This window comes from Peromyscus leucopus, chromosome 1 (assembly GCF_004664715.2).
Source record: "Peromyscus leucopus breed LL Stock chromosome 1, UCI_PerLeu_2.1, whole genome shotgun sequence".
NCBI lineage: Eukaryota > Metazoa > Chordata > Mammalia > Rodentia > Cricetidae > Peromyscus > Peromyscus leucopus.
The window spans coordinates 121841310-121868941 of record NC_051063.1 but is presented as its reverse complement, the minus strand read 5'-3'; the positions used below and the strand labels follow the sequence as shown (position 1 = coordinate 121868941).

The window sequence follows — 27632 nt, the reverse complement described above, 5'->3', positions numbered from 1 at the left end:
ACAGCAGTCCAAGGCTGCATCTCAAGCTGGCAGCTGAACTTGGTATTTTGTAAGAATGTTCACATGTGGTGCTGGTGTTGGCCTCATCGGAGCTGCAAGGCTGAGGGGGTCATGAGAACAGCTGAGGCTTGGCCCTGTGAGAGCCCAGGAGAGACCATTGGCCCAGGGGAAGCCTCTGGAGCAGGGGACGCTCCAGAATTAAAGGAGTCCTGGAGAAGTTTAGCATTGTGTTGCAGGTTTGGAGTCCTTGAATAGAGGCCAGGAACCCCTTGGTGAAGGTGGAACAGTGCAGGACACCCCAGCATATTGGAGATGGAAGAACCCGGGTATGATCAAGGTCAGCAGCAGGTGTGGAGTGGCGCTGGCCCGATCCAATGAGACAAGCAGGGTGTGGTGCAGATAACATACAGAGCCAGAGAGGTAGAGCGGTCCATGCCCTTTGGAGCCCAAAAGATCGTGAATGAGTTCATGACATTGAGTACAGAGTTATTTATACTGATGGGTGTTGGTTTGGCTTTTATTTAATTGTGACTGTGTCTGGGGTCCTCCCTCTTGGAATAAAAAGTATGTAACTTTTATTTTACAGTTGAGAGACTTTGGATTTTTAAAGAGATGTTGAATATTTTAAAGAGACCATTTGAGTTTTTAAAAAGACTGTGGGACTTTTAAAGTTGTACTATGTTTTATATTGTGATATTAACATGAGATCTTGGGAATAAACAAGAAATGACAGGTTATGGTTTAATGGTGATGTGTTTATGTGTCTTATTGACCAAGGTTCAATTTTGCTGGTTAAAAATGTTTTTTTTTTTTTCCGTATTATTTCTCTGTCCCCAACTCCTCTCAGATCCTCCCCACCCAACTTAATGTGCATGTTCTCCATCCCCCCTTCTCTCTCAAAATAAGGAGGAAAAACAACAAAAAAGAGATAAAGAAAGGAAGAAAAAAGAGAAAGAAAGAAAGAAAACCAGTACGACAAAAGTTGTGTGGTTAGTTTTTTTTTTTTTTTTTCAGCTTAATACAAACTAGAGTCATAGAGGAAGAGGGACTCTTAGTGGAGGAAATGCCTCCATCAGATTGCCTGTAGGCACATCTGTGAGCATTGTCTTGATTGATGATTGACGTGGGAGGGTCTAGTCTACTATGGGCAGTGCCACCCCTGAGCCTATGGTCCGAGGTTGCATAAAGCAGGCTGAGCAAGTCACGGAGACCAAGTAAGTGATGCTCCCCCTACCCCATGGCTTTTGCTTCAGTTTCTGTCTCCAAGTTCCTGCCTCAAGTGCCTTCTCTGAATTCCCTTCATCATGGACTATAAGCAGTAAGATGAAATAACCCTGTTCCTCCCCAGCTAGCTTTTGGTCATGGTCTTCATCACAGCAATAGAAAACTAACTAAGATACGGTCCTTCTTATTTTCTTTGTTCTTATTTCTTCCTATTTATCTTTCGAGGTTTGGCTCAGCCAGCATTTATTAAGGGAGATGTTCCTGAATTCCCAGCTGAATGCTTCAGGCTATGATCTGTTCCAATCTCTATTTCACACCTCTTATATTAGGTTACAGTGTGGCAAACAGTATGCCATTGCATCCTTAACCTAAGGAAGACTGCTTCAGAAAATGCCAGTACATGTCTTCTTAAGGATGACCTTCGCTCAGAGAGGAGACCAACCCCATCAAATTACAGAGGGATTTGAATATTAAACAGAGGAACATGGGCCAGGATGAAGACAATGGTGTAGTAGTGTCCAGTTTTAAATTTTGATTATTATAATAATATTTTCTATTTTAAAATAATGGATATCTACTTATGTATAGGTTTATCTAGATAGGAATTTATTTGGAAGTTCTATCTCAAATAAAATAATACAGAAATTGTTTTGTGAAAAATCAATATTTTATTAATTATACATAAAAACGATTTTTCAGACATTATATATTTATAACAAATGCAAATATGGGGAATTCCTTTCAATTAATTAGAAATATTTAATAAAATACTATTAATTCATCCTCAGTATATAATCTTAAACAACTATGAAAACTATGAAAATCTTAAACAACTATGAAAACGTTCATTTTAAGATCAATCTTGTTCTCCCATATATGATCATTTATTAAAATAATCACTTGATCTTAGTTCATTAGCAACTTTCAGCATTTGTAAGTAGTAGGCTATTTCCATGTCCCTTATTGGCATCTCTTCCCCTTCCTTCTTAGCACTTATCTTATACTTTCAGTGGTGACCAAGGTAGTTATGGCTCTTACTAGTGAACAGTGGTTCTGGATGTGGCCACTGTGCATAAGTGCCTAGGTTTATCCTGGAGATTTTGTCAAAGCTGGAAGTCCTCCCTAAAACTGCTCTAGCAAATTTTTTCCATTTGAAAATACAGCCATTCACACCAAAGTACTTAATCTACATTCTCTATTCTCTGCCATAACTTATAGGGTGCTTGTGACTCTACAGTGGGCAGATGCCTCTCACAAATACATATTACCATAAACTCAAAGGTTATTTTACAATCTTGCTGGAGATGAGGTAATGAGTATTAAGTCTGTAGCTATCCATATTTGAAAAGGAAAAAGTAAGTACAAAAAGTAGCTGAGGGTTAATCACCCCTGACATTTATACTTTATGCATTCAAATGTATTATGTAATTTGATGTTCCCAACCATCTTTTGTGAGGTAGACAGAACCACTATTCTTTTTCACAAGACTTGCAGAGGTATGTATGTGAGCAGCTTGCTTACAGTGGCACAAATAGAAACTGATGATATTAGTATTTGAACTCTGGTCCTCTGATTCCCAGCCCAGAAGACCCTTTACTTCAAATCACAATGCCTCTTGCTATGTTGAACAGGACAAGGAGCAGAGCAGTAGTCTCTGACATCACCAACCAAAACTTGACTTGTTCTAGGCTCTGTAAATATGTTGAAGTTGAATGAATGAATGAATGAATGAATGAATAAATGAATAAATCCTGGACTTTTTTGGAAGAGTAATCCATCTCATCTTCAATTTTGTTCTAGACAGTCCTAGTGTACTAGGTAAATGACAATGAGTAGCTGTATAATTGTATAATGGTAAAAAGAAGTATAAATGATAATAGACTGAGGACAAGCTATGCAACAGCATGTGTAGATGAGCATGCACATCATGTAACCTTCAGAAAGGTCTATTAAAGAACAATCTTGGGTCAGGAGACTGACACAGGTAGAATGCACGTTCCAGGCTGGCCTGGAGAGACTAGGGAGGTCCTAGTTCCAAAAACATAACACAAGAACAACAAAAAGAGCATTCTTGGTTAAACTATTAGTACAAAATGGATTTGGGAATTCTGATCTATATGTCCTAACTTGTTTTAAAAGCTAAAAATGGTATGTTATAGCTCTCATAGTATTTTTCACTATAAAATTTGGGTTTTCTCTTAAAAAGCTGAACTCCCATTAGCTTTCTTATAAAAATTACTTGATTATTAAAAAGCCTTCACTGCAGGAATGATCTTGCGAAAGAATTTATGTCCTTGGGAATTTGTATTTTCAAATATATAACCTGGAGGAGAAGGATAGCTAGCCGGGCAGATTTCCTGTTTCTTTGGTGTGTACTGGATAGAATACATGGTAACATCATCGAGTGGAACCGAACTCTTAACAGCAGCATTTAAAGGTTTGCAGCTCTCCACTGGAATCAATTCATGTGGCACAAAGTGAGATCTGAAAGTGCTCAAACCATCAAATTTTCCAGATGGGTTGGGAATCTGTTGCTGCTGCTTAATAAGTCCTTGACGACAACTTTCCCACGCTGGAAAATCTTCCTTCATGGTGCTTTTTCCTTGGAAAGGAAAATTGCTTTTTCTTCTGTGAGAAACTGGCCTAATAGCAACAGCGCGGCTGGCCTGATAGGGGACATAGTCGAGATGGCTGGTACTGTTTAACTGCATGCTTCCTTGAGGGGGCACATACTCTGCTACTTTCTTGACTTTGGGTGGTGGGATTTCCCATGGTTGGAAACTGTCACGGAATTCAGTGCTTCCTTTAAACTGAGCATTTGGGGTTACTCTTGTGTGGGCAGGTCTGCAGATTTTTGCACTTTCTCCAGTAAAACCCTGAAAGTCATTCCGGTGTGTGGTAAGATCCTCAAAAGGCTGGTCAGTAGGCTTATAAACTTCTTTTGGCCTTGCAAACTTCACTTGTAGCTGATGAGGTACATAATCTCGACGATGACTTGTATCACCATTAAAGGGGCTTACAGAACTCTTGACCATGGAGCAGGGCTTGAAGCTTTGCCTAGGCTTTATCTCCCGGGGAACATAGTCATCCTGAAATGTAGTTGAGTTTCCAAATTTCACATCTGGGGGATGGTAAGCTTGCTCTGGTTTACACAGTTCACATTTCTGAATATCCCAAGATCTATAATCATCTTAAAAATGAGAAGAAGTAAAACATTTTAAATACTAAGGAAAAGAACTTTCTTCAAAGAATTCTGACTAATTTCTCTCACCGGCAACCATCCTTTCTTTTAGATACACAAACACTAGCACCAGGTATGAAGTTTTCCTCGTATTTGTTCTTTTTTGTTTCTTTTCCATCTTTTTCTATGCATCTCCCTCTTGAGGATAGTTACTTTTCTACTTCAAGATTTGTTTGATTACATACAAGGGTACACATGAGCCTGACTGTGGATAGAAAGATAATTAGATTATGTTGTGGGTGAAGACAGTATAAAATGTACTGGCTGAAGACAGTATAAAATGTACTGGCTAGGATTTTCACTATAACTCACAAAATACTAAGGCCAGTCATGAAATTCAGGGCTTGAGAAGCCTCTAAGAGGAAGAATTCAATGTCTTGATTATGTATCTCATGAGCTGGACAAGTTTGCAAGGCCAAAAACACAAGTCAATGATCAACTTTTTAAGTACCTTAAAACTCATAGGAATGAACTTCAGGATCCTATTAGTGAAAATTAAAAGTCCTACAGACTATGTACACCAGTTGCTCAATTTGAAGGAGGAGAAATTTCAAATTTCAATGTGATTCTGATCAAAGATACAGGATTGCATGGATTATTGGGCTACAAGGCATTCCCAAGAGATACGGTACTGTCTAGAGACCAGGAGCCCAAGCTGAGTGTGTTCAAAATTTTATGTGCAATTTAGAAGTGAGCATCAGGGCTGAGATCTGAGAATTATAAGTTTAATACCTACAGCTTACTTAAACCATAGATAGACAATTGAAGTGTTTGTATTTTAGCAAAGTCTTCTTTACATTACCTATTTCTAGATAGAAAAGTAGTAATCTGAGAAATACGGTAAAATTTACTTTACCCACAAAAGAATTTTAAAATATCAAAAATTAATTATAAATTCCAAGTGTTTTACATACTAGATAATGTAGTAAGCTGATAAATATAAAATTTACTGCATTCCAAAATATTTTTAAATACCAAAAGTTAATTTATAAAAGTTAAGTATTTTATAATAAGGTAAGATCATAGAATATGAACCAAAGTCTAGGAAATGACTACTGGAATAGTTAAGCTTTGAATGTTTACTATGTGGCTATCAACTGTGAAGAAAAAAAATCCTCATTCATAGATATTCCTGCTGAGTTTTTAAACTAAATGATTAAGCTACTGATGTTTAGTGGGAGTGGAAATCCAGCCAAAGAGCAGATAATCTATGAAGAATCCTATGAAGCCAAGTGTCAAGAAAAGATGAATCAGACCAGTATTGTGACCCTAAAGTTGAAAATCAAGAACCAGATGAAGAAGATAAAAGAATGGTATGGGGTAGTGTTATAGATTGATGGCAGATAGAAGCCATATTCTGAAAGACTTGTATAGAAACAAAGAAATGAGGAACCAGAGAAGGCCAGTCGGTAGGACAGCGACAAGAGAATGAAGCAAGGATGCTGAGTGAAATCATGTACACATCAGCCAGAGCACTTCCATCCAGCTCCCTCCGTACCCAACAGCTTTCCACTTCCAGTTCACATGAAGCCTTACCATGATTCTTTTCCTTGTGCTATCATGAAGGGATCTCTGTTCTTTAGAAACTACAGTGTAAAATTATAGCACTATTTGCTGTAACTAAAAGGAAATCAGGGATGTTAGTGAAGATCCATAGTTTCAGTTATGTTGGGAAAGTCTTTGCTACCAAAGTGACTAAGAGAAAAACAATGCTCATTTTAGGTAAATATGCAAATGAATAGAAGAAAGTATTTCCCCACACCAGAGCAACTTGGGCTTTTTAAAAGGAAACAAGAATCTGGAGGGTGAGAGATAAGTCTTGACAGAATGAAGTACTACAAGTACTACTTCTTTTTAAGTTTCCAATCTCAGTAACAGGATTACCACAGAGCAGTGTTGGCAAACGGTTTTCTGTAATAGCCAGATAGGAAATGTCTTAGGAAATGAAGCTTAAACACAAGTCTCTAAATGTATAGTGCCTACTGCAAATGCAAAATTCTATCAATGTACCAAGAACGCAACAATAGGTAGTATGGAAAATGGGTGTGTCAATCAAGCTTTATTTACAAAAAGAAAAGGTGGGCTGGACTTGGACACAAAAAAAGTTTGTTTTCCCTTGCTTTAAAATTTACAATACAAATTTTTAACAAATCATAGTTCACTTTTAAGTAATAGTGTTCTGATTTACATATGCAGTTGTGCACCTTTAACGATGCGGACATACTGAGAGATGCATCTTTATAGTTACTTCACTGTGGGAACATCAGCATTCCCAAGTGTCTATGACCTCACTAGATGACATCATCTTAGTGGAATATGGTTGTAAACACAGTATTCTGTTGACCAAACTGTTACACAGCACATGACTGATGAGTAACAACTAAGGTACAGCACTTCCATTTCTTACCTTTTTTACTTTGTACTTTTATAATTGGTTAAAAAAAAACAGCCAAAACTGATAGCATTTTTGCTCCAGAAAAACAATATATTGTCATTACATCTATTTCTGGGGGCTTTTTTTCTCTTCATGAAGAACAAGTTTCTGTTGCTTCATATTCCATTTACCTTTGGAATTTCTCTTAAAATTGCATATGACATTTACTGACAATTCTTTTTACTTGTCTGAAAGACTTTATGAAAGATATTCTCACTAAGGTTTGATATGCTTGCTGGACTCCCTCTGTGCCCTAGCCTTCAGCATTTTCAAGATGTAACTCCATCATCTTCTGGTTTCCATGGTCCTAGTTCTCACTCTTCTGTTTTTGCTTTTTTTTTTTTTTATTTTTTATTTTTGAGACAAAGTTTCATGTAGCTCAGGCTCGCCTTCAACTCCCTGTATAGCCAAGGATATCTTTTCCTTCTAATCCTTTTGCCTCTACTTGCCAAGTACCCGGATTACAGGTGTGTGCCACCATACCTGGATTTATAAAGTGTCTCTCATATTAATCAGTCTGTATGTTCCTGCATGATTTTTTAAGTTATAAATGTAACCTGCTTGGGGGTTTTAAAGCATTCTGGGTCCATATTTTGATGTTACTCATTATTTTTGGAAAAATATTTTCTCTGGAAAAATATTTTCTCTTAAATCTTTAGGTAATTCTTCCACTTTCTTTCCTGTCTTCTGGTGTTCTAAGTACATGTATGTTAGGCCCACTTCAAAGTGTTCCTCAGTGTTGCGCACTTCATGCTCTTTTTCCCTCCTTACATTTGGTTTATATTGATTTATCTTAAGTCTGCTGCTCTCCTGCCTCCCCGGGTGTACCTACTCAAACACCTATGCAAGGCATTGTCAACTCTATTTTTTTTTAGTTATTACACTTTTTTTTAGTTTCCATCTCTTGGTTAATTTTCCTACTTGTTTCAGACCATCAATCATAATTTTTTGATTCCCTGATAGACCTACTATCTGGCTCCTTCTTGAACTGAGTTTTCCTTTGGTCTCATGATAATGCCTTCTTTTTCCTCCTCCTTTCGACCCCTCCCCTTTTATAATTTGAAAACCAGACATCATAAATGAGTCCATGTTCATTTGCCAGAGCTTTATTAGCACAGTTTGGTCCAATCCATAATTAAGTTTGGGTCTCTCTGTTGCTATGCTTACCTTTAGTGGACCAGCAGAATGTCTTTAGTATTATTCCTGTGTTCAGATTGGAGGCTGGTTTGCGGGGAGGCTTTTCATCCATCTGTTCCACCTTTAGCTTTTTATATTTCAGGAAATGTGTCTTTCCATATCCTATCCTTTCCCAACAGTGGGCTGATATTGTTCATTTCCAAGTGAGGTGGGTTGCCATGTGTATATGGGGGGTATCTGTTGCTCTTCTCCAGCTTGGGCTACCCTGCATCGAGGAGGCAGAGCTTCGTGATGCCCCTGTCCCTTTAGAGTCATCTAGAGTGCTTAGTCCAGGGACATCTCCTCCTTTCGTGCTAAGAAGTTTCTCTATTTTTTTCTTTCTTTCTTTTGGTTGATATCCCTAGGGGGTCTGCCCTTTTCAGAAAGGAAACAGAGGAGTGGATCTGGCGCAGATGGGGAGAAGGAGTGGGAGGAGAGGAGGGCGGGGAAACTGTGGTTGGGATGTAATAAATGAGAGAACACTTAAAAAAAAAAAACTGTTTGGGAGGCCCCCAGGCAGTGGGACCAGGACCTGTCCTTAGTGCATGAGCTGGCTGTTTGGAACCTAGGGCTTATTAACCAAAGGGACACTTTGCTCAGCCTGGGTGAAGGGAGGAGAGGACTGGACCTGCCTCTATTGAATCTACCAGGCTGAGCTGAATCACCAGGGGAGTCCTTGCCCTGGAGATGGGAATGGGGGGTGAAATGGGGGAAGTGGGAGGGGGGGGTAGGAGGGAGGACAGGGGAATCCATGGCTGATATGTAAAATTAATTATAAAACTAAAAAAAAAAATTGTTTGGCTTGTTTCCTTCCTCTTGTCTGCAAGCTGCAGCATCCACTCTGCGCTGACGCCTCTTGAGCTGTTGCTCTGTCAGCAGACTTGTGATCTCTCAGCTGTCTAAGGGATGTGTGAACATTCAAGACTATACACTACCTGCCTAGCTTTTCCGTGTTTGATTGAAAACACTCTTCAGTTTTCTGCATCTTACTTGGAAGTTGGAACCATTCCTTGTCACTTTAAAATTATACCTGCAATTCTACAAATTCAGTTTCTGTAACATATCTATTTGAACTATATTTCTTAAGTTAATTTGGTGAAATATCTTTCTCAAAGAATTTTCACAATTTATATAAATGAAAATTCTTGACATCAGATTTTAAATCTCTTATATGAAGAGCCACTCTAAGTTATTTACATATAATACAATGAATGACCCAGCTAGGCTTGACTATATCACTATTTGCTTTCCCTCATGTTTTTTTATGTTCCCATCCCATACAACTTATTTCCTACATTCTTTTGAATTAGTACAGGACTTTATTATCCCATCTTTATTAGAATTTTGCTGAAGACTTTCTGCATTTTTAAGCAAAAATGCTTAATTTCACTCATTATGGTGTCTTTCTGGCTCATGTATGCTGCTGTTCTGAACATTTCCACAACAATAGTTTTCTTTAATGCTGTTCTGACATGTTTCAATGCCAATTTGTTTGAAAACAGAACACTACTTTATGAAATCAATATTAATTTTATCTACATATTTTTCTTTTGTGCATTTTATCTTATTCATCCCTGAATTCTGTTTCTATCTGAATCATTTCCCTCCAACTATGAGACTTTCCTTTAATATTCTGTAGTATTGCTCTGCTTGCTAGTAGAATCTTTCAGTTTTTGTTTTAAAGAATATTTATCATATTTTTGAAGACTATCTCACTAGTTATAAAAGTAAAATATACTGGGATTCAGTATATTTAAATATTTCCTTGTGGCATTTTAAAAATTTAAAAAGTTTATTTTCATACAATGTTTGATCATATTTACCCTCCCTCAAGTCTTCCTAGATCCTCTGAATCTCCTTACTCAGCCAACTTCATGCTTTATCAAAAACAAAATACAAAAACCACCAAACTGTAACACACTCATACGCGCACATGCGCAAGGAAAACATAGATCAACTACTCCTGAGCATGAGTCCTGCCTAGGAGTGTGATTGACAGACTCTGTCACTCACTCAACTGGAGAAAACTGATTTTCCCTCTGTAAGCAAGTATCAATTGCAAATAACTCCCTGGTTAGGGGTGGAACTTTGGGCCCACTTCCCCTTTTTCATGCTAGGATTTGGGGGCCGGGGGCGGGGCTTGAATTTGTGCAGGTCTTGTGCATGCTATCACAGTCTCTGTGACTTCATATGTGCACCAGCCCTGCTGTGTCCGGAAGACTTGTTTCCTTGGAGACATCCACTTCTTCTGGCTCTTAAAAACTTTCTGCCTCCTCTTCTGCATAAACCCCCAAAACTTGAGGAAGGCTTTGCATAGACATCCTATTTAGGGCTGCATGCTCCAAGATCTCTATTCCATTGGGTTCCAACAGTCTGGTTTAACTCTCTTTCCAGAGTTGTTTTATTTTTATTTTTATTTTTCATAGTTTTCCATCACCTTTAAGAATTCTTTATGTTTTTAAAATGACATTTGCCTAGGGGCAGTTTCCTTTGTGTTTTGGGACTTAAATATGTAAAATGATTCTATCACAAATCTTGGTAGTTTATTGTCCATTTATCTTTTCAGATATTTCCTGATTTTTCTATAGGGCTCATAATGTTTTACTAGTAACTAGATGTGTATAAAGGAATCCTGGAAACTAAATTCATTCTTTTTTTGTAGGAGAAAATTTTGTTCTTTCAAGAATTTGGCATATAGGGTGTGGGCATAATCCCTCAATCTAGTTAGGGATTGAGCTAAGTAGATACAGTCATGGTCTATGTTTAAATGTCTCTAGGACGTGATTTGGGTATGTTTGTGGTAAACTCTTCACTCTAGGGGCTTTATCTACTACGCATCTATTCCCAAATAAAGTTCTTGGGTGTTTCTTAGAATTTTTTGGCTCAGTCTCCCAGCTCATCAATGTCCATCAAACAGTGCAAATTTCACAAAGAAATAAGCCATGCATATGGGAGTTTTGTAGATTGCACCCTGGATCAGCTCACACACCAAATAAGTTTGTAACAAGCTTACAAACAAGTGGCTCATTGTTTAATTTTTCCCATAGTAAACTGACTTTGTCTATGCCAAGTTTAATCCTCAGCCTAGACTTGAACTTGGCAAATATTCTCACAGAATTAGGAGTCATCTATAAGGTGGACAGCACTCTATGAAATTTTAGTTTTTTTCCTGCACAAGCTGTTTGCTATTAAAAGGACTTAAAATTTTTATATTATTTTCTTAGTTGTTATACTAAAAGCAATAATTTTCTACTACCTACACCATACTTTTCACTTTCAGAAGACCTTATAAAAATATGTAATGTAGTCAAGCATGGTGATACACAACTGTAATGTAAGTACTGGGGAGATGGAGCGGGTGGATTGGGAGCTCAAGGATACCCTGTTATACACAAGTTCAACACCAGCTTGAGCTACAAAAAACATATTTAAAAAAAACAATGGTTATGACATGTCTAGCCTATCAATCAAGGCTCTTTGCAATATAATCTTAACCTGTATTTACAGAGTTTTTCCCAGTTTCTGAGTCTTGACTATGATCTTCAGCAGCTTCACTGAAGAAATCTACCTCCCACTCCCTCACCATTTTATGTTTTTGCTTATTTTATTCTAGGTTTTGGTACACCCTTTCTCTTTCTATATACGAACAATCACTAATCTCTGGAATATTTCTAGGGTAGCCTGAAGTAATATATTACCAAATGTACTGTGTTTTGATACAAGGTACACCTGTTAACCCAGGCTAGTCTTGAACTATATAGGACAGGCTGACTTTGAACTTGAGATCCTCTATCAGTCTTCTAAGCACTGGAATTAGACATATGTATGCCACAACAACCAACTACTAAGTACAGATTTTTCAATGTTCCACTAACTTTTGACTTTCTTTACCTAGTCACCCATTAATAAGATCTCATGGCTGTGAGTAATGCTAGAATGGATCTAAGAATGCATATTATAATCAAGGTTATAATTTCCTTCAGTTATAAATCCTGGTTAGATATTGCTGGATCATATGGAAGTTCCATTTTTAGTTTTTTGAGAAATTTCTAAATCTTTTAATAGCTATACCAATTTATATTCCTATTCAGAGGAGTACAAAGTTCTTTTTTTCTTTCTTTTTTCGAGACAGGGTTTCTCTTGTGTAGCTTTGCGCCTTTCCTGGAACTCACTTGGTAGCCCAGGCTGGCCTCGAACTCACAGAGATCCACCTGGCTCTGCCTCCTGAGTGCTGGGATTAAAGGCGTGAGCCGCTGCTGCTGCTGCTGCTGCTGCTGCTGCTGCTGCTGCTGCTGCCGCCGCCGCCCCAGAAGAACTCCAGTATTTTGTTTGTTTGTTTGTTTGTTTGTTTGTTTTGGTTTTTTCGAGACAGGGTTTCTCTGTGTAGCTTTGCGCCTCTCCTGGAACTCACTTGGTAGCCCAGGCTGGCCTCGAACTCACAGAGATCCGCCTGCCTCTGCCTCCCGAGTGCTGGGATTAAAGGCGTGCGCCACCACCGCCCGGCCTTTTTTTCTTACCAACAAGGGTTCTCTTTTATCTTTGGATAATATCCAATGGAATGAATGTGACGTGTATCTGTTTTCCATTTGCACTTCCCTATCTTAGTAAATCTGAGTATCTTTTCGGGTACTCGGTCATTTGTGTCTTCTTTGGAAGAATGCTTATTCAGATTCATGGGCCATTCTTAAATAAGGTTTTTTTTTGGGTGGGGTACTAAATTGTCTGATTTCCTTATATATTTGGTTAACCTCTTGTCTAATATATGGTTTGAGATTATTTTCCAAATACACAGGTTGTCATTTCACTTCTGGCTGCATAGTTTTTTAGTTTTATGTGATCCCACTTATGTGTTTTTTGCTCTGTTGTTTGTGCTTTTAGCATCCTATCTAAAACAAATCCCAAAGTCAGTATTTCTTTTTGGAATTTTACAATTTTATATCTTATATTTAGATTTTTCCTCTGCTTTAACTTTTGTGTATGGTATAAAGATCCAATTTTATTATTTTTGTATGGGGGCTATCCAGTTTTCCCAATACGAATTATTGGAGACACTGTATTTTTTTTCTACATTGTGTATCTGTAGCTCCCTCGCTGAAGATTAGTTGGCTGTACGTGCTTATATATACTCTTGAGCCTTGATTCTTTTTCACGGGTCTGTGTGTCCATTCTCTTGTTATTAAAATACTAATTCTGGTAGCTTTGTAATATAATTAGAAATCAGGAAATATTGTATCTCGGATTTTGTTTTCTCCAAACTGCTTTGGCTATCAGTTTTCTGTGGTGTCATATGGATTTTAGAATTGTTGGTGCTACTTCTGAAAAAATGACACTGGAATTTGGACAGGGATTGCATTCAATCTGTAGACTGCTTTGGTATTACATTTTAATACTATTTATCCCAATCCATGGGTACAAGATCGCTTTCCACTTCTTTCATCTCTATAGTTTTTAGTGTACAGAGTTTTTACTTCCTTATATTGGCTATAAAATTTCCGAATGTCAGCAATGACTCTCCAGTCTAGATCTTTGTATTCTCTCTAACAGCAAGCACAGGGCAGAGTAAGCCCCAAGACCTTGAGAAAACCACAGTAATCTAGTTTTAGCATCTACATTTTAATATGAAGGAATTTCTAAGCTGAGGACAGACAAATTTCTGTTTCTTGAAACCCCGTGTTCAGAAATGTCAATCTACTTACTGCACTGCAGGGTATTTTCTTCTCTACAGTGTTCCTTCTGTCTTCCCTGTCCTCTGCTCTCAGACTGTAATAGATACCTGTGTTCTTTCTGTCTTCCCTGTCCTCTGCTCTCAGACTGTAATAGATACCTGCTCTTACGAAGGCATTCAGAATTACACATGCAGAATTACAACCACACAACATTAAGTACAGTTGAGGTTGCTGTTTCATGCCTGAAAACCTGGAACACTATGTGTCTGTGTATGTTACATATATGTATACAGCATCAAGGGACATCAATATTTCTGTTTTTAATATACATTACACTGAAGAAAATTACTTCAAATAAGCGCCAAAGTAAAGTCATTTCCACTGATGATTATATTTTATGCATATTAGTGTCTCAGTAATGTGCTGTGCCATATTTGATTATACTCACCATTTGTAGTCTCTATAACTTGTCCTTTCTATAGCAGTACATGTACTCAGTTTTTCAAAATCAGAAAACATTATCCCTAACTTCCCCAACAGATCATAGTATTTTGATACCTTGTATTCTACTTACCCATTTAATGCTCAGAGTTTTTGAAGTATCCATCCATTAACTATTACGTAATTAACTATATATGCCAACACTCTTACAAAAGGTTTTATACTGGAACATACCCATCCAGCTATTTCATATAACCAACTGAAAGGATATAGCCTGCATGTGCAACTGTTACTAATTAAAAAAAAATAGCTCATATCAAGATGGTCTGTTTTTAAGGAAGACTTTCAAGAGTGAAAGAGTATTTTAAAATCATGTAGGTTTTTGTTGAGGGGAGGGGAGGGTCATACAGTTGCCAGCGCTTACTCTTGGGAGCTGCTAACCATGGGAAAGTATATTTACACTCCTTTCTTGCTGCCAGCAAGGCTTAGAGGAGTAGCCCATCTGCTGTCACCTAGCACTGACTGTCGGGGCAGACATGTTTGTCTTATTCTGAAGTCCAGTATCAAGAATCATCTGCTCATAGATCAAAGCTTAATCCTCCAATCCAGCCTTTTGAGTATAAAAGTAATATTCTGCTTGTCAATCTACTAATTCGTTAGTTTTACATGTTGTCTGGAATTTGAATGAAGAGGACAGTTGCTGTTTTATTTTTTCAACAACTCTAACTTTCTCTGCTGAATTTCAACTTATGATAGGATAGGAAAGGGTGAACAAGACAATAACTGATGTGATCAAGTGAGATGTGCAGCATATATCCTTGTTCAGTGACACCCTTTGCATTTAGTATGCTCTGAGATACAGACAGCTTAGGGGGATACATTTGGAGAAGACTCTAGGACTCCTAACTCCCCATGAGGCAGTTTGTTTGTTTGTAATTGGGTTTTGCTAACAATACTATTTTGGTCAAAAAGAAGAATGTGCTTTCCTAACCATGGTGATAAGTGTGATAATACAAGAATATTCTGAGCTGACTGTAAAGGTCAAAGCTGGCATTTTTAGGTTTGGGGCACCTTTGTTTTTACAATGACAAGTTACCTTTATAAGTTGGGACGGTGTCCAACTTCCCTTTTTGAACTGGTTGTCTTTCCACAGGCCGGACTTTCACCACAGGCTGTACTTCGTAAGGATTAAAATCTCGCTTGTAGGTAGTCCCAAGATCAATTTTCCCCTGTTTGGGTTTATACTCTTCCGGAATATGGCGAGGCTGCTTGACTACTTCGTAAGGACGATAATCTGACCTGAAATATATATAGATGTGTGTGTATGTGTGTGTGTGTGTGTGTGTGTGTGTGTGTGTGTGTGTGTGTGTGAGAAACTCAGTCTCACTGGTTCTTATGTTTTGATTATCACAGTACTAAAATCTTCAATTCTGTCTTACTTGAACAATCTAAGGAGATATTAAAATGGTAATAATTGATTATTTGAAAGGAGCAATTGAATTGTTTTTAAGGTTCTATCCAATGATAAGAAAAAACAAAAAATCCTAGTTTTTAAAAATTGAAACATCTCAATTTGATCTTGTAAGTAAAATTCTCAAGTAACTGAATTTTATTTTTTATCTAATGTAGAAGGAAATCTCAAAAGAAAGATTTGATGAGCTGATAAATTTGTCAAGATTAGTTCTGTATCCACTTTGTCAAAAGCTACATTCACCTATATAGACTATACCCAGGCATAGTGCCTTCCTATGAAGTCACAATATCTTCCTGTGCATTGTTAAAAAGATCACTAACTCTGGCTCATAGTACAGATGTGAGCCTTACTAAGACTCTGGATCTCTCAGAAGTCCTGGCCATAGGTAGGAGTGAAATGGCAATCTAACTATCCTGTGCATTATATAACATCACTGTGACAGAGTTGGTACTGCAGGGGCTGAGACAGTCCACTGGAATGAAGGAAACCAGAGAGATTCAAGACCAACTGGACTGTCTGAATCCAAATCCTGGCTCTGTCACTCAACAGCTGTATAACCTTGGATAACTTAGTTAACCTGTCCATGCCCTTGTTTCCTTATAAGTAAAGTTGGACGATATTATGATGTACATCACAGTTATTTTAAAGATACACACTGTCAATTCTGGCAGTCACCTAACTGAGCTACAATTATGCTTTCAAGATAAAAAATCTTACACAAGTTCACACAGTCTCTTCCTGTGTTATAGAAACATATAGTATAGAATGATACTTATTCTTTATACAGATAAATCACCCTTCAATTTCCTAGTCACTGCGATCAACACAAGCAAAATCATGCCAGAGTTCTAAGGCCCTGCTTTTAGGAATGTTGGGTACCTACTCTAGGTAATGGGTATGGTAATAGGTTCCTGAGGAAAGAACGCTGAGAAAACAATAGATGTACATCCTGCTGGTGTGGAACACTGAACTGACTCTAATAACAAATTGGAAGATATTATGAGAAGTTATGAGAGGGATATTTACTTGGCCTCAAAAGCTAAATAAATAAAAGGTAGGGTGGCAGAGATGACATTTACAAAGGAAAATTGTGTTGATATTTACAGATCAGATGAGTATTAGCTAGGGAAAGAGGGAGGGAGAATTCCAAACAGGGGGGAAAAAACTAGAGAAGCAAGCAGGGTTTGATAATCCATGTAGTAGTTATGGAAGGGATTGAGTCTATGCTAAACAACAGGAACGCTTTAAAGTATTTCAAGCAGGATCATGAATAGGATTAAATCTGCATGGCTTAAAAGATTGCCTTGGTAGGCTAATGTATTGGATACCAATCAGAGATGTAAAAACTAGGACACACACATATACATACCCACACATACATGCTTGTATGCACATGCACGAGTATAAACACCCCCACACACCCCCACAAACAAAAAAATTAGGAAGAGGCATTCCTCTAGATGGTGGTTACAGTGCCAAGTACATAAAATGAGATATTTTAATCAATTAAAAAAATAAACAAAACCTTTTGTTTTTTCCTTTTCTTCTCTTTGCCAAAGTAACTTAATTTCTACCTTTCTGTTTTTCTCAAGTCATAATCAGTTTTTGCTTCTCAAATTAGTTCAACTTAATTCAACTAGCTAGTTAAATTTAAATAGTAAGAAAACTTAAGTTCAGAAGAGTTGGGCAGAAAAATAAGGAAACTGTTTCTAAATATTTACTTAAATGTAGTTATTCCTTCCATTTTACCACGGTATGCTTGAAATTCTTGCTTGGGTTTAAGACTCTGAGGTGGAAGAACATTGCCATATTTTGGATATTTTTCCAAATACTCCGTTGTGGGGCAAGATATGCCAGAATGTTCATAAACCCTTGTGGTTCCATGTGGACAACGATGCCGTCTGTACAAACAAATAAACTGAAACATTATTTTGCCTTAAAAGCATCTGGTGTGGTCATTGCATGTTAACAGGGTCCCCAATGAACTCACCACTTTGAACTTCAGCACAGCTTACCCCTCTGCATTGAAGCTTATAAAAAGTAATAAGTAAATTACAGTGTAGCCTTATGTAGCAGAAACTGGTTTTGCTCATAGTAGTTTAGTGACTTCTTATGCTACTGAAGTAGAAAAGCTAGCAAGTGAATTTCCTAGGAAGAAAACTTCCTGGCAGACAAGTTTTCCATTTTGGTCTCACCTACAACAGATCCTTACAGGTGACTGATTGAGAACACAGCTGCAAAAGGAAGGAGGAAGAGTGCAGCATCTGTTCTGGGGAGCAGAGCTGGAGCATGGGATATAGTAGAGGCCAAGAGGGCTTGAGCTGGGAGATGTTAGGCAGCGTCCTGACTCCACATCTCCTTTATTCTTCCACGTGTCTAAGAAGCTTCCAAGTCCCAGGAGTCCGGAGACTTAGCAATGTCCACTGAAAATGAAGCTATTGTAAAGGGCTGGAGTGATTCTGTCCCATGCAGGGTCCCAGACCCTTGGGGAATTCAGGAGCAGAGTACTCAGATCATGTATACATAAACGTTCTCATAGAGTTGCACTGATTAACAGAACACAAGCCAAAGCTTTGGAATTTGTCATTGTTTTTATTGTCCACCAGAGCACTGCATTCAGAGTGTAATATACCAAAGACTGTGGACAAATATAAGACATAAAAGTGCGATAAATTATTATAGAAGAAAGCAAAGCCTCCTAGCCTAACATTTGCAATCCTTAAAAGGAAAATTTCTTCCTTCTGATTTATAGTTTTGCTGGTAGTTATAATTGTTTACACTTGTTAACTCTTTGTCTTTTTGAAGAAGCGGCTCACAGAAATGATGAAATTGGCCAGCCATGGTGGTGCACACCTATACTCCCAGCACTTAGGAGGCAGAGACAGGCGGGTCTCTGTGAGTTGCAGGCCAGCCTGGTCCTGAGTTGCAGGCCCGCTACAGCTGTTACACAGAGAAACCCTGCCTGGAAAGACACAAAACAAAACAAAACAAAACAAAACAAAACAAAACAAAAAAGTGAAGTTAGATGTCCCTAATGGGAGATCAAAGGAATTGAATTTGGGGGTATAGCTCAGTGGTAGAGCATTTGACTGCAAAGGAATTGAATTTGAGGTTCCTAAGAGAGAACAGATGGCATTATGGTTTGAGTCTGAAATGCTCACATGTTTTGAATCCTTGCTTCTCAACTGATGGAACCATTCTGGAAGGATTTTGGAAGCTGGCACCTACCTGGTAGAAGTAGGTGGCTAATGGCAGCCCTTGATAGATGACAGCCTGGGTCCTTTCTACTTCTTGGTCTGCCAGCATGTGAGAAGCCTGCTTCATGTTCCAGGAACAAGAACTTCCCCATGCCTGACTGCATGGACCACACCCTCTGGGACTGTATGCCCAAATAGACCTTTCCTCCTTGTTCCTGTCTGGTATTGCTACCACAGTGATGCAAATGGACCTAAGGGATGGTCTTCAACAACAAAAAGAATAGGGAAAGATCTTCCCTCTTCTCTTCCAACAGGACAGGAGGCAAATGATGGGGTGGGGAAGGAAGACAGTGAAGAATCTTTGTCCTATTCTGAGAGTGTCCCATGGAGGCAGCCACATTTTAAAACCATTGGCTGAGTGCAACTATGCATGTCCTAGCAACTCTTCAAGATTCCTGGGCCTCCTTTATAAAAAGGAAAGCAACACAGGCACTGCTCTCAAAGGCACTAAGCTTCTTCAAGGGACATTTCAGTAGACTCCACCAGCCACGCTTCAAAGCTTAAAGGGGCTTCTTCTTACATTGGCAGTGCCCCACCTCTTTGGATAGTGATATTATTTGAAGAATGAGGAGTCCCCAGTATCATGCATTTCTTGATGGCTGGATGTGATAATAACTTACATTGTAAATAAATCAAGATTTTTTTCTTACCAGATTTTGCAGATTCATACCTTAAAAGTTATGTTTCCACCCATTCAAACATTATTATTTGTATTATTATGAAAGAGGCTTCAATCAACATGTATTGTAGGTGGTTGCCCTTAGAAGGGGATCAGAAATACAAAGAGCTTGGCATTATTCATAGTTACTTAGCAAAGGTGATCTAATCCCTGGGTCAACAGTGAGGCTGAGGAAAGAGAAGAATGTGTTTACCGGTGGCAAAGGTTGTTAGGCAGCACTTACTGACCAAATCTGCGGTTTAGGGTGGGGATTCCTGCCAGTTTCGCTTGTCAGGCAGACCCCAAGAGAACACTGCCTGCGCAGGAATAAGAATAAGGTTTAGAGGATGCAAAGCCCTGGGTTGCAAACCAAAGACCTTGGGTACCGGTCTTTTACATTAACCAACAGAATTGGGGTGGGGGTGGGGAGCAAGAACTCCCCCTAGACCAGATTCCATCACTTACCAGCCATCACAATCACTTATTTGCTCATACTACTTCTCAGGCCTGGACTGTATGTCAGTTTGAAGCTCTGGATAGGAAGCCTCGGGGATTGCAAAGAAGTCAAGTTTTGCCCCAGGAGCCAATCAAGTAGAGAAAAGGGGCGCACTCGCCTCTCAGGCAAGGGAGTATGGTGGGGGGCGGCGTGCAGCGAGAAGTTAGCAGTGCTTACGGCCCCGCCGACGCCGCAGCGGCCGGCTGTTTCTTACCCGCAGGTGCAAATCTGACACAGACACCAGTTCCTCATGCCCTTGGCTCCAGCGTCCTTCTCCGCAGGGCTGCAGCAGCGGGCACTCCAGAGCAGGTACAGCGTCCGCGGTCGTCAAGGCGACCGCGGGACTCCACGAGGAAGGGAGTGATGCAGCTTCCGGTGGCGTTCAAGACGCGCGCGGGTCAGAGGTCGCAAGCCTCGGAGGCTCCGCCCCCCGGCGCCTGCGACTTCCGGCTTGAGTTACTCCTGGAGCCTCAGAAGCGTGAGTCAAGTGCGGCGTGAAGCCGGTGAGTGGGGGTCCGCCTGCTAGGGACGCCGGCGACCGGACGGTGCTGGGGACCCGGGGAGTCGTGTCGGTAGGGCTAGGTGAGCAGGGCACGGAGCAGCTGCACCTCGTAGGAACCTGGGACCCTTGGCGACAACGACTCCCGGAGTCCGAACGGAGGAGGAAGGGCTTGCAGACCTGGCTTTGCCTTTTTTAACTGGAGAGGCATGGGCGATGTGTCATGCACCTGCTGAGTTCCCAAGCACGTGTTCCAAAACTTTTAAGGACACTCGGTGCAGTCACAGGGCCGAGATCCTTACGTCTGGGGAAAGCCAGCAAGCTTGACAGGAGCGGCAGACTTTCGGAGGGGCTACCGTGGGGAAGGGGGAGATGTCCACGGACTTTTCCTGTGGTCCTCGTGGGCCAGAGTACCTGAGTGCGTGGTGTCACTTAGACGGGCGTCTCTGCATCCAACTGCGTGATTCATCGCGCCGCAGATCCGGAAACTCCCAGCGCACTCCACAAGTACCATAAGGGTGTGTGGACTTTACAGTGGAACTTGGGCCTGTACTGCCATATCCCGTCAGGGGCAGAAGGAACTAGATAGGGCTAAACATTCCTTGGGTTCTCAGTTGAGAAATCTGAGGCGGCTTGTAAACCCCAGCATCTGTCTCTCAGCTTGTCCATTTTTTTGTTGTTGTTGTTGTTTCCCTCTGACTTTTAAATTTTATACCACTTGTAATTTGCATGTAATTTTTAGTCACAGGAAATAATTAACCATGGTGCTCAATGGCGTTGATAAGATGATTCAGCTTCAGAAAAACACTGCCAACATCAGGAATATCTGTGTTTTGGCTCACGTTGACCATGGTAAGACTCTTTTAAAATGACTTTTTATTAACAGAGAAGACATGTCTCGATATGTTTCACCGGAGTGATGAAAGTGATACTTGCTTGCTAAGAAGTTGTGTGTATGTCATGTCAGAGAAGCATGCTGTAAAACATTCGTAATAAACGGGTTAACTGGTGATTAGCATTCTTCTGCGTAGGATTTCACATCATGCTTTTAAGTTTAAACTTGGATTTTGGTTAAAATATGGAAAAGTTTTTGAAATATTAAAACATTGATGGTCTTGGTAGAGCGTATCTCCTAATTTATTTCATCACATGCTGAGGGAGCATCTCTTAAGTTTGCGGCATTCTGTTAGATTTATCAGGAGCTAGACATCTCTGAGGAGGCCACCTTCTCAGCTGTAGATGTTTTAGGGACAAATATGTGATGAGATGGGGGCCGGGAGAGGGATATATAAGAGTTCTGAGAACTGGAGGATTCGGTAGCCAGATTGGGTTAAGAAAAGTTGTCAACATGCCCTTTGAGGAGGGGACTCCAGCTGATAGGTGGGGACAAGCATTACAGGGGTAGACAGAAACAGATGTGGCTTAAAGTGCAGATACAGTAAAGGTCGGTTGGCTTACACTTGTGGGGTTCAGATCAACATTCCCTGACACTGTCAGACTGAGTCTGCTCGCCAGTTGAAACTCTCTCTTCTAGTAGCCAGAACTCAATTTTAGAATGGCATGTGAAGTCAAAACTACTCAGCATTTTAAAGGAGAGGGAGTGGACGGGGAAGAGGCAAGCCGGGTCCTGTCTCTTGGAGCTTGGCATGGCTGCAAGGCTCTAAGAGAAGAGCTAAGCACTCTGGCCCTGCAGTTAGACATCCTCAACTCTGGCCTCTTCAAATGACTTTGCCTATCTGGGCTTCAGTGTACAGCCTATGTAAGGGGACAATCAAGAGAATCTTGTCAGCAGTGAAATACTTAGCCATGAAAATGGTCATTAACATGTTTCCTTAGCAAGGAGCCATGGGGGTGGGGGAAGGCAAGGGCAGAGTACGAAAACTGTAGATTAGATTAGACAGGTAAAGGTGCTTGGGTGGGTTGAAAGGCAGAAAGGAGGCGTGGTGACTCTTGTCATTAACATGAGCTCTGAAGAGAAGGTGGGTAGCACAAAAACTGAGAGAGAATGGTTCAGGTTGTAGAAACTGAGATTGAGTTTGGTTTACAAATCAGTGGCAACCTACCCCGTGGGTTTTATGGTTATATGTACATGTTTGGAGGCTCTGAGGACTAGCCAAAGGTTTTATTTTGTTTCTTTTTTCCTTTTCGTTTCTGTTTTGTTTTTGCTCTGAGAACTAAATAGCAGATGCACTAGTGTGTATGTATCAAACATTGTTGTCCAAGGGATCCAGCCTTGCTTAATAATGGGAAGTCCCCTCTTTTGTGGTCCATTCTAAGGGGTGTGTGTTTGCCAGACTTAGAGTGCATTCTGCTCTGTTGCACAGCAGGAAAGTGATATTCTAGGATTATATACTAAAACACATTCTTCAGAGGGACGGTTGATTGGTCCCTGGCTTATGCTATTATATAGATCCCACAGATTATATATTCACAGACTACAGAAAGCAGGATTGAAGGAAAAATCCAGCCATTTGTTAGGCCTACCCAACTGTGGAAATTGAGTCTGCCATGTCATTCTTTGAACACAGGTAGCTGTTTATGCCCCTTGAAGTTGTGTAAACTTTGGCAATAGTCTAAAAAAGGTAACTATAAATGTATATTTGATTATGCAAAGAATTTCTTTTATTATAAAGTAGATTCCAGGTTTAGTTTTGAAACAGGATTGTAAGGCTGGAGAGATGGCTCAGAGGTTAAGAGCACTGACTGCTCCTTCAGAGGTCCTGAGTTCAATTCCCAGCAACCACATGGTGGCTCACAACCACCTGAAATGAGATCTGGTGCCCTCTTCTGGCATGCAGACATGACACTCTGTGCATAATAAATAAATAAATTTAAAAAAAAAAAAAAGGAAAAGAAACAGGATTGTATTGGCTGCTGCTGTGTAGCACTCTACAAACTGTACTGTAAGCAAAAGAAAAACAAATTTTCTGATGAAATAAATGTAACAGTTTAACTAACAAATGTTGTTGAGTGTCACACAAAAGTAATTATGACAGAAGACTGTGTGCTGTCATTTCATGGTGATGATTTACCCAGTGCACCTTTCTGAGGCAAATGCTATTGCTGTCCTTTTGACCTTCTGAGCCTTTAGAGCCTATGATCCCTTGTGCGGGATTGTTGGTAAATTATTAATTTATTTCTTAAAGTCTGGATTATAGTAACTAATATAAACATTGTAAAAGATGATCTGTATTTTAATTCTCCTAGTGGTTTGCCTCAGCAGAGACAGATGTTTACTCTGTAGAGTCTGCCTCAATTTAAGAAAATTTCTGTGCTTAACATTAATCTGACAACTTCTTAAGTGAAATTGGTGAGGTCCACAGGTAGAAAATATAGCACTACAGAATGCTAGCCCCTTTAGATGAATGTATTGTAATGTTATTTTAACAGGGAAAACTACCCTTGCTGATTGTCTTATATCGAGTAATGGAATCATCTCCACCCGTCTGGCAGGCAAGGTATGTTGTTAGATTTGGTAAATACTTGTTGCATTTTAATGAGTATTAGCTATCTGTAATGTCACGATCCATTTGCATTATTCTTTAGTGATCTAAACATGTAGAAGGAAATGACAACGGGATACTCAACCAATCTCTGGACATGCTCACCAGTTTCAGGACATAGTCCCCAATCTCAGGACATACTCACCAATCTCAGGACATAGTCCCCAATCACAGGACATAGTCCCCAATCACAGGACATAGTTCCCAATCTCAGGACATACTTACCAATCTCAGGACTTAGTCCCCAATCACAGGACATAGTCCCCAATCTCAGGACATACCAATCACAAGACATACTCACCAATCTCAGGATGTAGTCCTCAATCTCAGGACATACTCACCAATCTCAGGACGTAGTCCTCAATCTCAGGACATAGTCCCCAATCTCAGAACATAGTCCCCAATCTCAGGACATACTCACCAATCTCAGGACATAGTCACCAATCACAGGACATAGTCCCCAATCTCAGGACATACTTACCAATCTCAGGACTTAGTCCCCAATAACAGGATATACTCCCCAATCTCAGGACATACTCACCAATCACAAGACATACTCACCAATCTCAGGACACAGTCACCAATATCAGGATTTACTCACCAATCTCAGGGCTTACTTGCCAAGTCCTAGGAGTACCTGATAGTCCAGAAGTCTTTCGAAGGTAACCCAGGGCAGAAAAATTTCATGTCAACCTTCTGATTGGGATATAAAAGTTATGGTTATGGAGCTGGAGAGATGGCTTAGTGGTTAAAAGCGTTTGATACTCTTGCAAAAAACCTAGGTTCTGGGTTCTTATTCCAGCATCCACATGGTGGCTCACAACCTTCTGTAATTTCGGTTCCAGAGGTTCCCACACCCTCTTCTGGTCTGTAGACACTACATAGGTGGTATGCAAGACATGCATGTAGGCAAAATACTCATACACATAAAATAAATATAAACAAAATCTTTTCAAAATTATCATTACTAGCAACTTGAATCTAGTGTTGTTTAAAATGATAGTTCTTTTGAACATGATTTTAATATGACAATGGATTAAAGGAAAAATTATTTCAATAGATGTAAAAGATATTCAATAAAATTCAACATCTGTTGTAATAAATCCCTCTCACAAAGTATATTTAGAAGATAACCTATTTTTTTTTTACAAAACTACAATAAAGATTGAATTTAATTATGAAATATTAAAACTTTTCTATTCATGAATAAATAAGATTGGTTATTGTATCCTACTGTTTGTATTTTAACTTTTAATTTACATTGTTTTGGAGATTATAGCTGCAAAATAATTGAGTTTTGGAAAGAAAATAACTGTTAACTAATAAATGCTATGACTTTGTAGAAAAGAAAAAAATAAGGGGCTAGAGAGATGGCTCAGAGAAAAGGGCCTGAGTTCAAGTCCCAGCACCCACATGGTGGTTCATAAACATCTGTAACTCCAGTTCCAGGGGATGCAAAAAGTCAAAAATTATAAATTAACTGCTAGAATATAAGTAAAGAATTTAGCGTATTTCAGGATATACAAGTCATTGAAAAGAAATACACATCAGCAATAAGTAGACAATGAAAGATTTTAAAATCTGCCATATAATTAGAATAAAATTATATTAGGGTAAACTTAAACAAGAAAGGTATGTCATGTTTGTGTTTTGTCAGAGTCACTATTTAAAAACTTATGGTTGTTTCATATTGATCTACATATTTAGCAATTAGGAAAAATCCCAATAGTTTTTTTTTTTTTTTTTTTTGAAAAAAATAAATTGGATATGCCATTTTAAAATCCTAGGAGAGTGGGATGTGGTACTTGCGGTAAAGCTTGTGAATGGCCTGTAACTTGGTTGTTTGGAATTGGCTGGGGTATCACATTGGCTAATGACCTAGAAACAGATACATATGTGAGAACTTGACTTACTATAGATCTGGCATTTCAGATCTGTGGAGAAAAGATAATGTCAGTAAAGGATCTTTGGGAAGTTATTTAGCTATGTGGAAATAATACTGGACCAACCTGTATTTAATATCAAACAAAAACACCTGCATGTATTTAAAATGCACAAAAGGCCCAGCTTAAGCTTTTAGAAAATAGTAGTGGATGTTACTTCTGTGACCATAAGGGAAGATAAAGACTACTTTTTAGGTTTGTGAAGGAGACTCTTAGAGTGACCCATAGCTACATCCATCAAAATGGATGACTTGGGCAACATTGGGCAACAATAATGTTGAGCAACAAAATATGTGAAAAAAAATGTGTGTGTGTATGTATATATATATATGTATATACATATATATGCATATATATTCTTCAATTTATATAAGACTTAAAATCTGCAATTCAAAATGATATTGAGGAGGTAAAAACTACTGTATAAAGGTTGATTAATTCACCTACATTTAAATGAATAACATTTTTTTATCAGGTATGCCGCAAAATGAAAAAATAACAAAAATGCATTAGAATTAGGGAAAATATAATAAATATTTAACTGACAAAGAACTAATAATCAGAGACCATTTATAACACCTATCCAAAACAAACCTGTAATGTAACCAGTAGGAGGATGGGCCGTACATGGGATTCTTACAGAAGAGGAGTGGGAAATAGCTAAGCCAGGATAGTAAACTAAACATGCTCAGTCCCTCAGAAGCTGGGAAAGTGTGAATAAAAGATGAAGTACTGCTTATTACTCACTGTTGAGTGTGGATTGGTCCAACTACTTTGGAAAACAATTTGGAAATATATGGTAGCATTGAAGATGTAAAATTTAGTGATTCAGAAATCTCACTTCTGGATTGTGTGTAAGAAACATGATCCCAACCTCCTTGTTTTAAAGATGTATTTACTTTAATTTTGTGTGTGTGGATGTTTTTGCCTGCATGCATGTCTTTATACTTTGAATACGCAGTGCTGGTGGAGGCCGGAGGACAGCACACACATCTGATACTGGAGTTACAGACAGTTGTGAGCCACCATGTAGGTGCTAGGAATTGAACCAGGGTCCTTTGGAAGAGCCAGGCAGTGCTTTTAACCACTAAGCCATCTCTCCAGTCCCAATTCAAACTTCTTATCAGCTCAGTTACCAGTTACGTTACTAAAAACCAGTGAATTTACATATGTCCATCACTGGTAGACTGGATGAGTAAATGTGGTAGGTTTGTGAAGGAGACTCTTAGAGGGACCCATAGCTACATCCATCAAAATGGATGACTTGGGCAACATTGGGCAACAATAATGTTGAGCAACAAAATATGTGAAAAAAATATGTGTGTGTGTATGTATATATATTCTTCAATTTATATAAGACTTAAAGTCTGCAATTCAAAATGATATTTTACCAGAGCAGTGGGGATGGAAGTATTTCTGAAAACTAAAGAATTCATGCAGGATGAGAAAGTGTGGCAATCCCGTATTAGCACATTAGTCTCAAGGATTTTGATTAAAAGAGGTGAATCTACATAAAGTTAAGACTTTATAATAGAGAGAATTACTCTAAGTAATTAAGTACTTTACATATAAGCAGTAAAACTTTGGGAAAGCCATTAGCTAAGTTTTGATACTGTAAAT

General features: G+C 39.0%; 2 protein-coding genes and 1 long non-coding RNA gene across 4 annotated transcripts in view; 2 read left to right on the top strand and 1 right to left on the bottom strand.

Moving 5' to 3' along the window:
• Positions 1 to 1925: 1925 nt before the first annotated feature.
• On the bottom strand, positions 1926 to 20446 carry Saxo2 (stabilizer of axonemal microtubules 2). 2 transcript variants are annotated; one of them, XM_028873812.2, is made up of 4 exons: positions 20282 to 20391; positions 17378 to 17557; positions 15279 to 15481; positions 1926 to 4414 (listed from the first exon to the last, which is right to left on the bottom strand). In XM_028873812.2, the coding sequence occupies exons 1-4, from the start codon at positions 20317 to 20319 to the stop codon at positions 3471 to 3473; spliced, it is 1365 nt and encodes a 454-aa protein (XP_028729645.1). In that variant the 5' UTR covers positions 20320 to 20391; the 3' UTR covers positions 1926 to 3470. The 2 variants fall into 2 exon arrangements, with proteins under 2 accessions (XP_028729645.1, XP_028729646.1); XM_028873813.2 differs by lacking the exon at positions 17378 to 17557 and having other exon boundaries at positions 1927 to 4414; positions 20282 to 20446.
• Positions 13857 to 17598, top strand: LOC119086394. Its single transcript, XR_005089679.1, has 2 exons — positions 13857 to 15145; positions 15223 to 17598. It is a non-coding gene; the product is annotated as an uncharacterized LOC119086394 (long non-coding RNA).
• Positions 20447 to 20470: 24 nt separating the features above from the next.
• Efl1 (elongation factor like GTPase 1) overlaps positions 20471 to 27632 on the top strand; it is a 123783-nt gene continuing 116621 nt past the window's right edge. Inside the window, exons 1-3 of the mRNA XM_028873811.2 lie at positions 20471 to 20570; positions 21309 to 21418; positions 23957 to 24024. Of these exons, the coding sequence (XP_028729644.1) occupies positions 21328 to 21418; positions 23957 to 24024 (159 nt within the window). The 5' untranslated portion in view covers positions 20471 to 20570; positions 21309 to 21327. The remainder of the gene's footprint in view (positions 20571 to 21308; positions 21419 to 23956; positions 24025 to 27632) is intronic.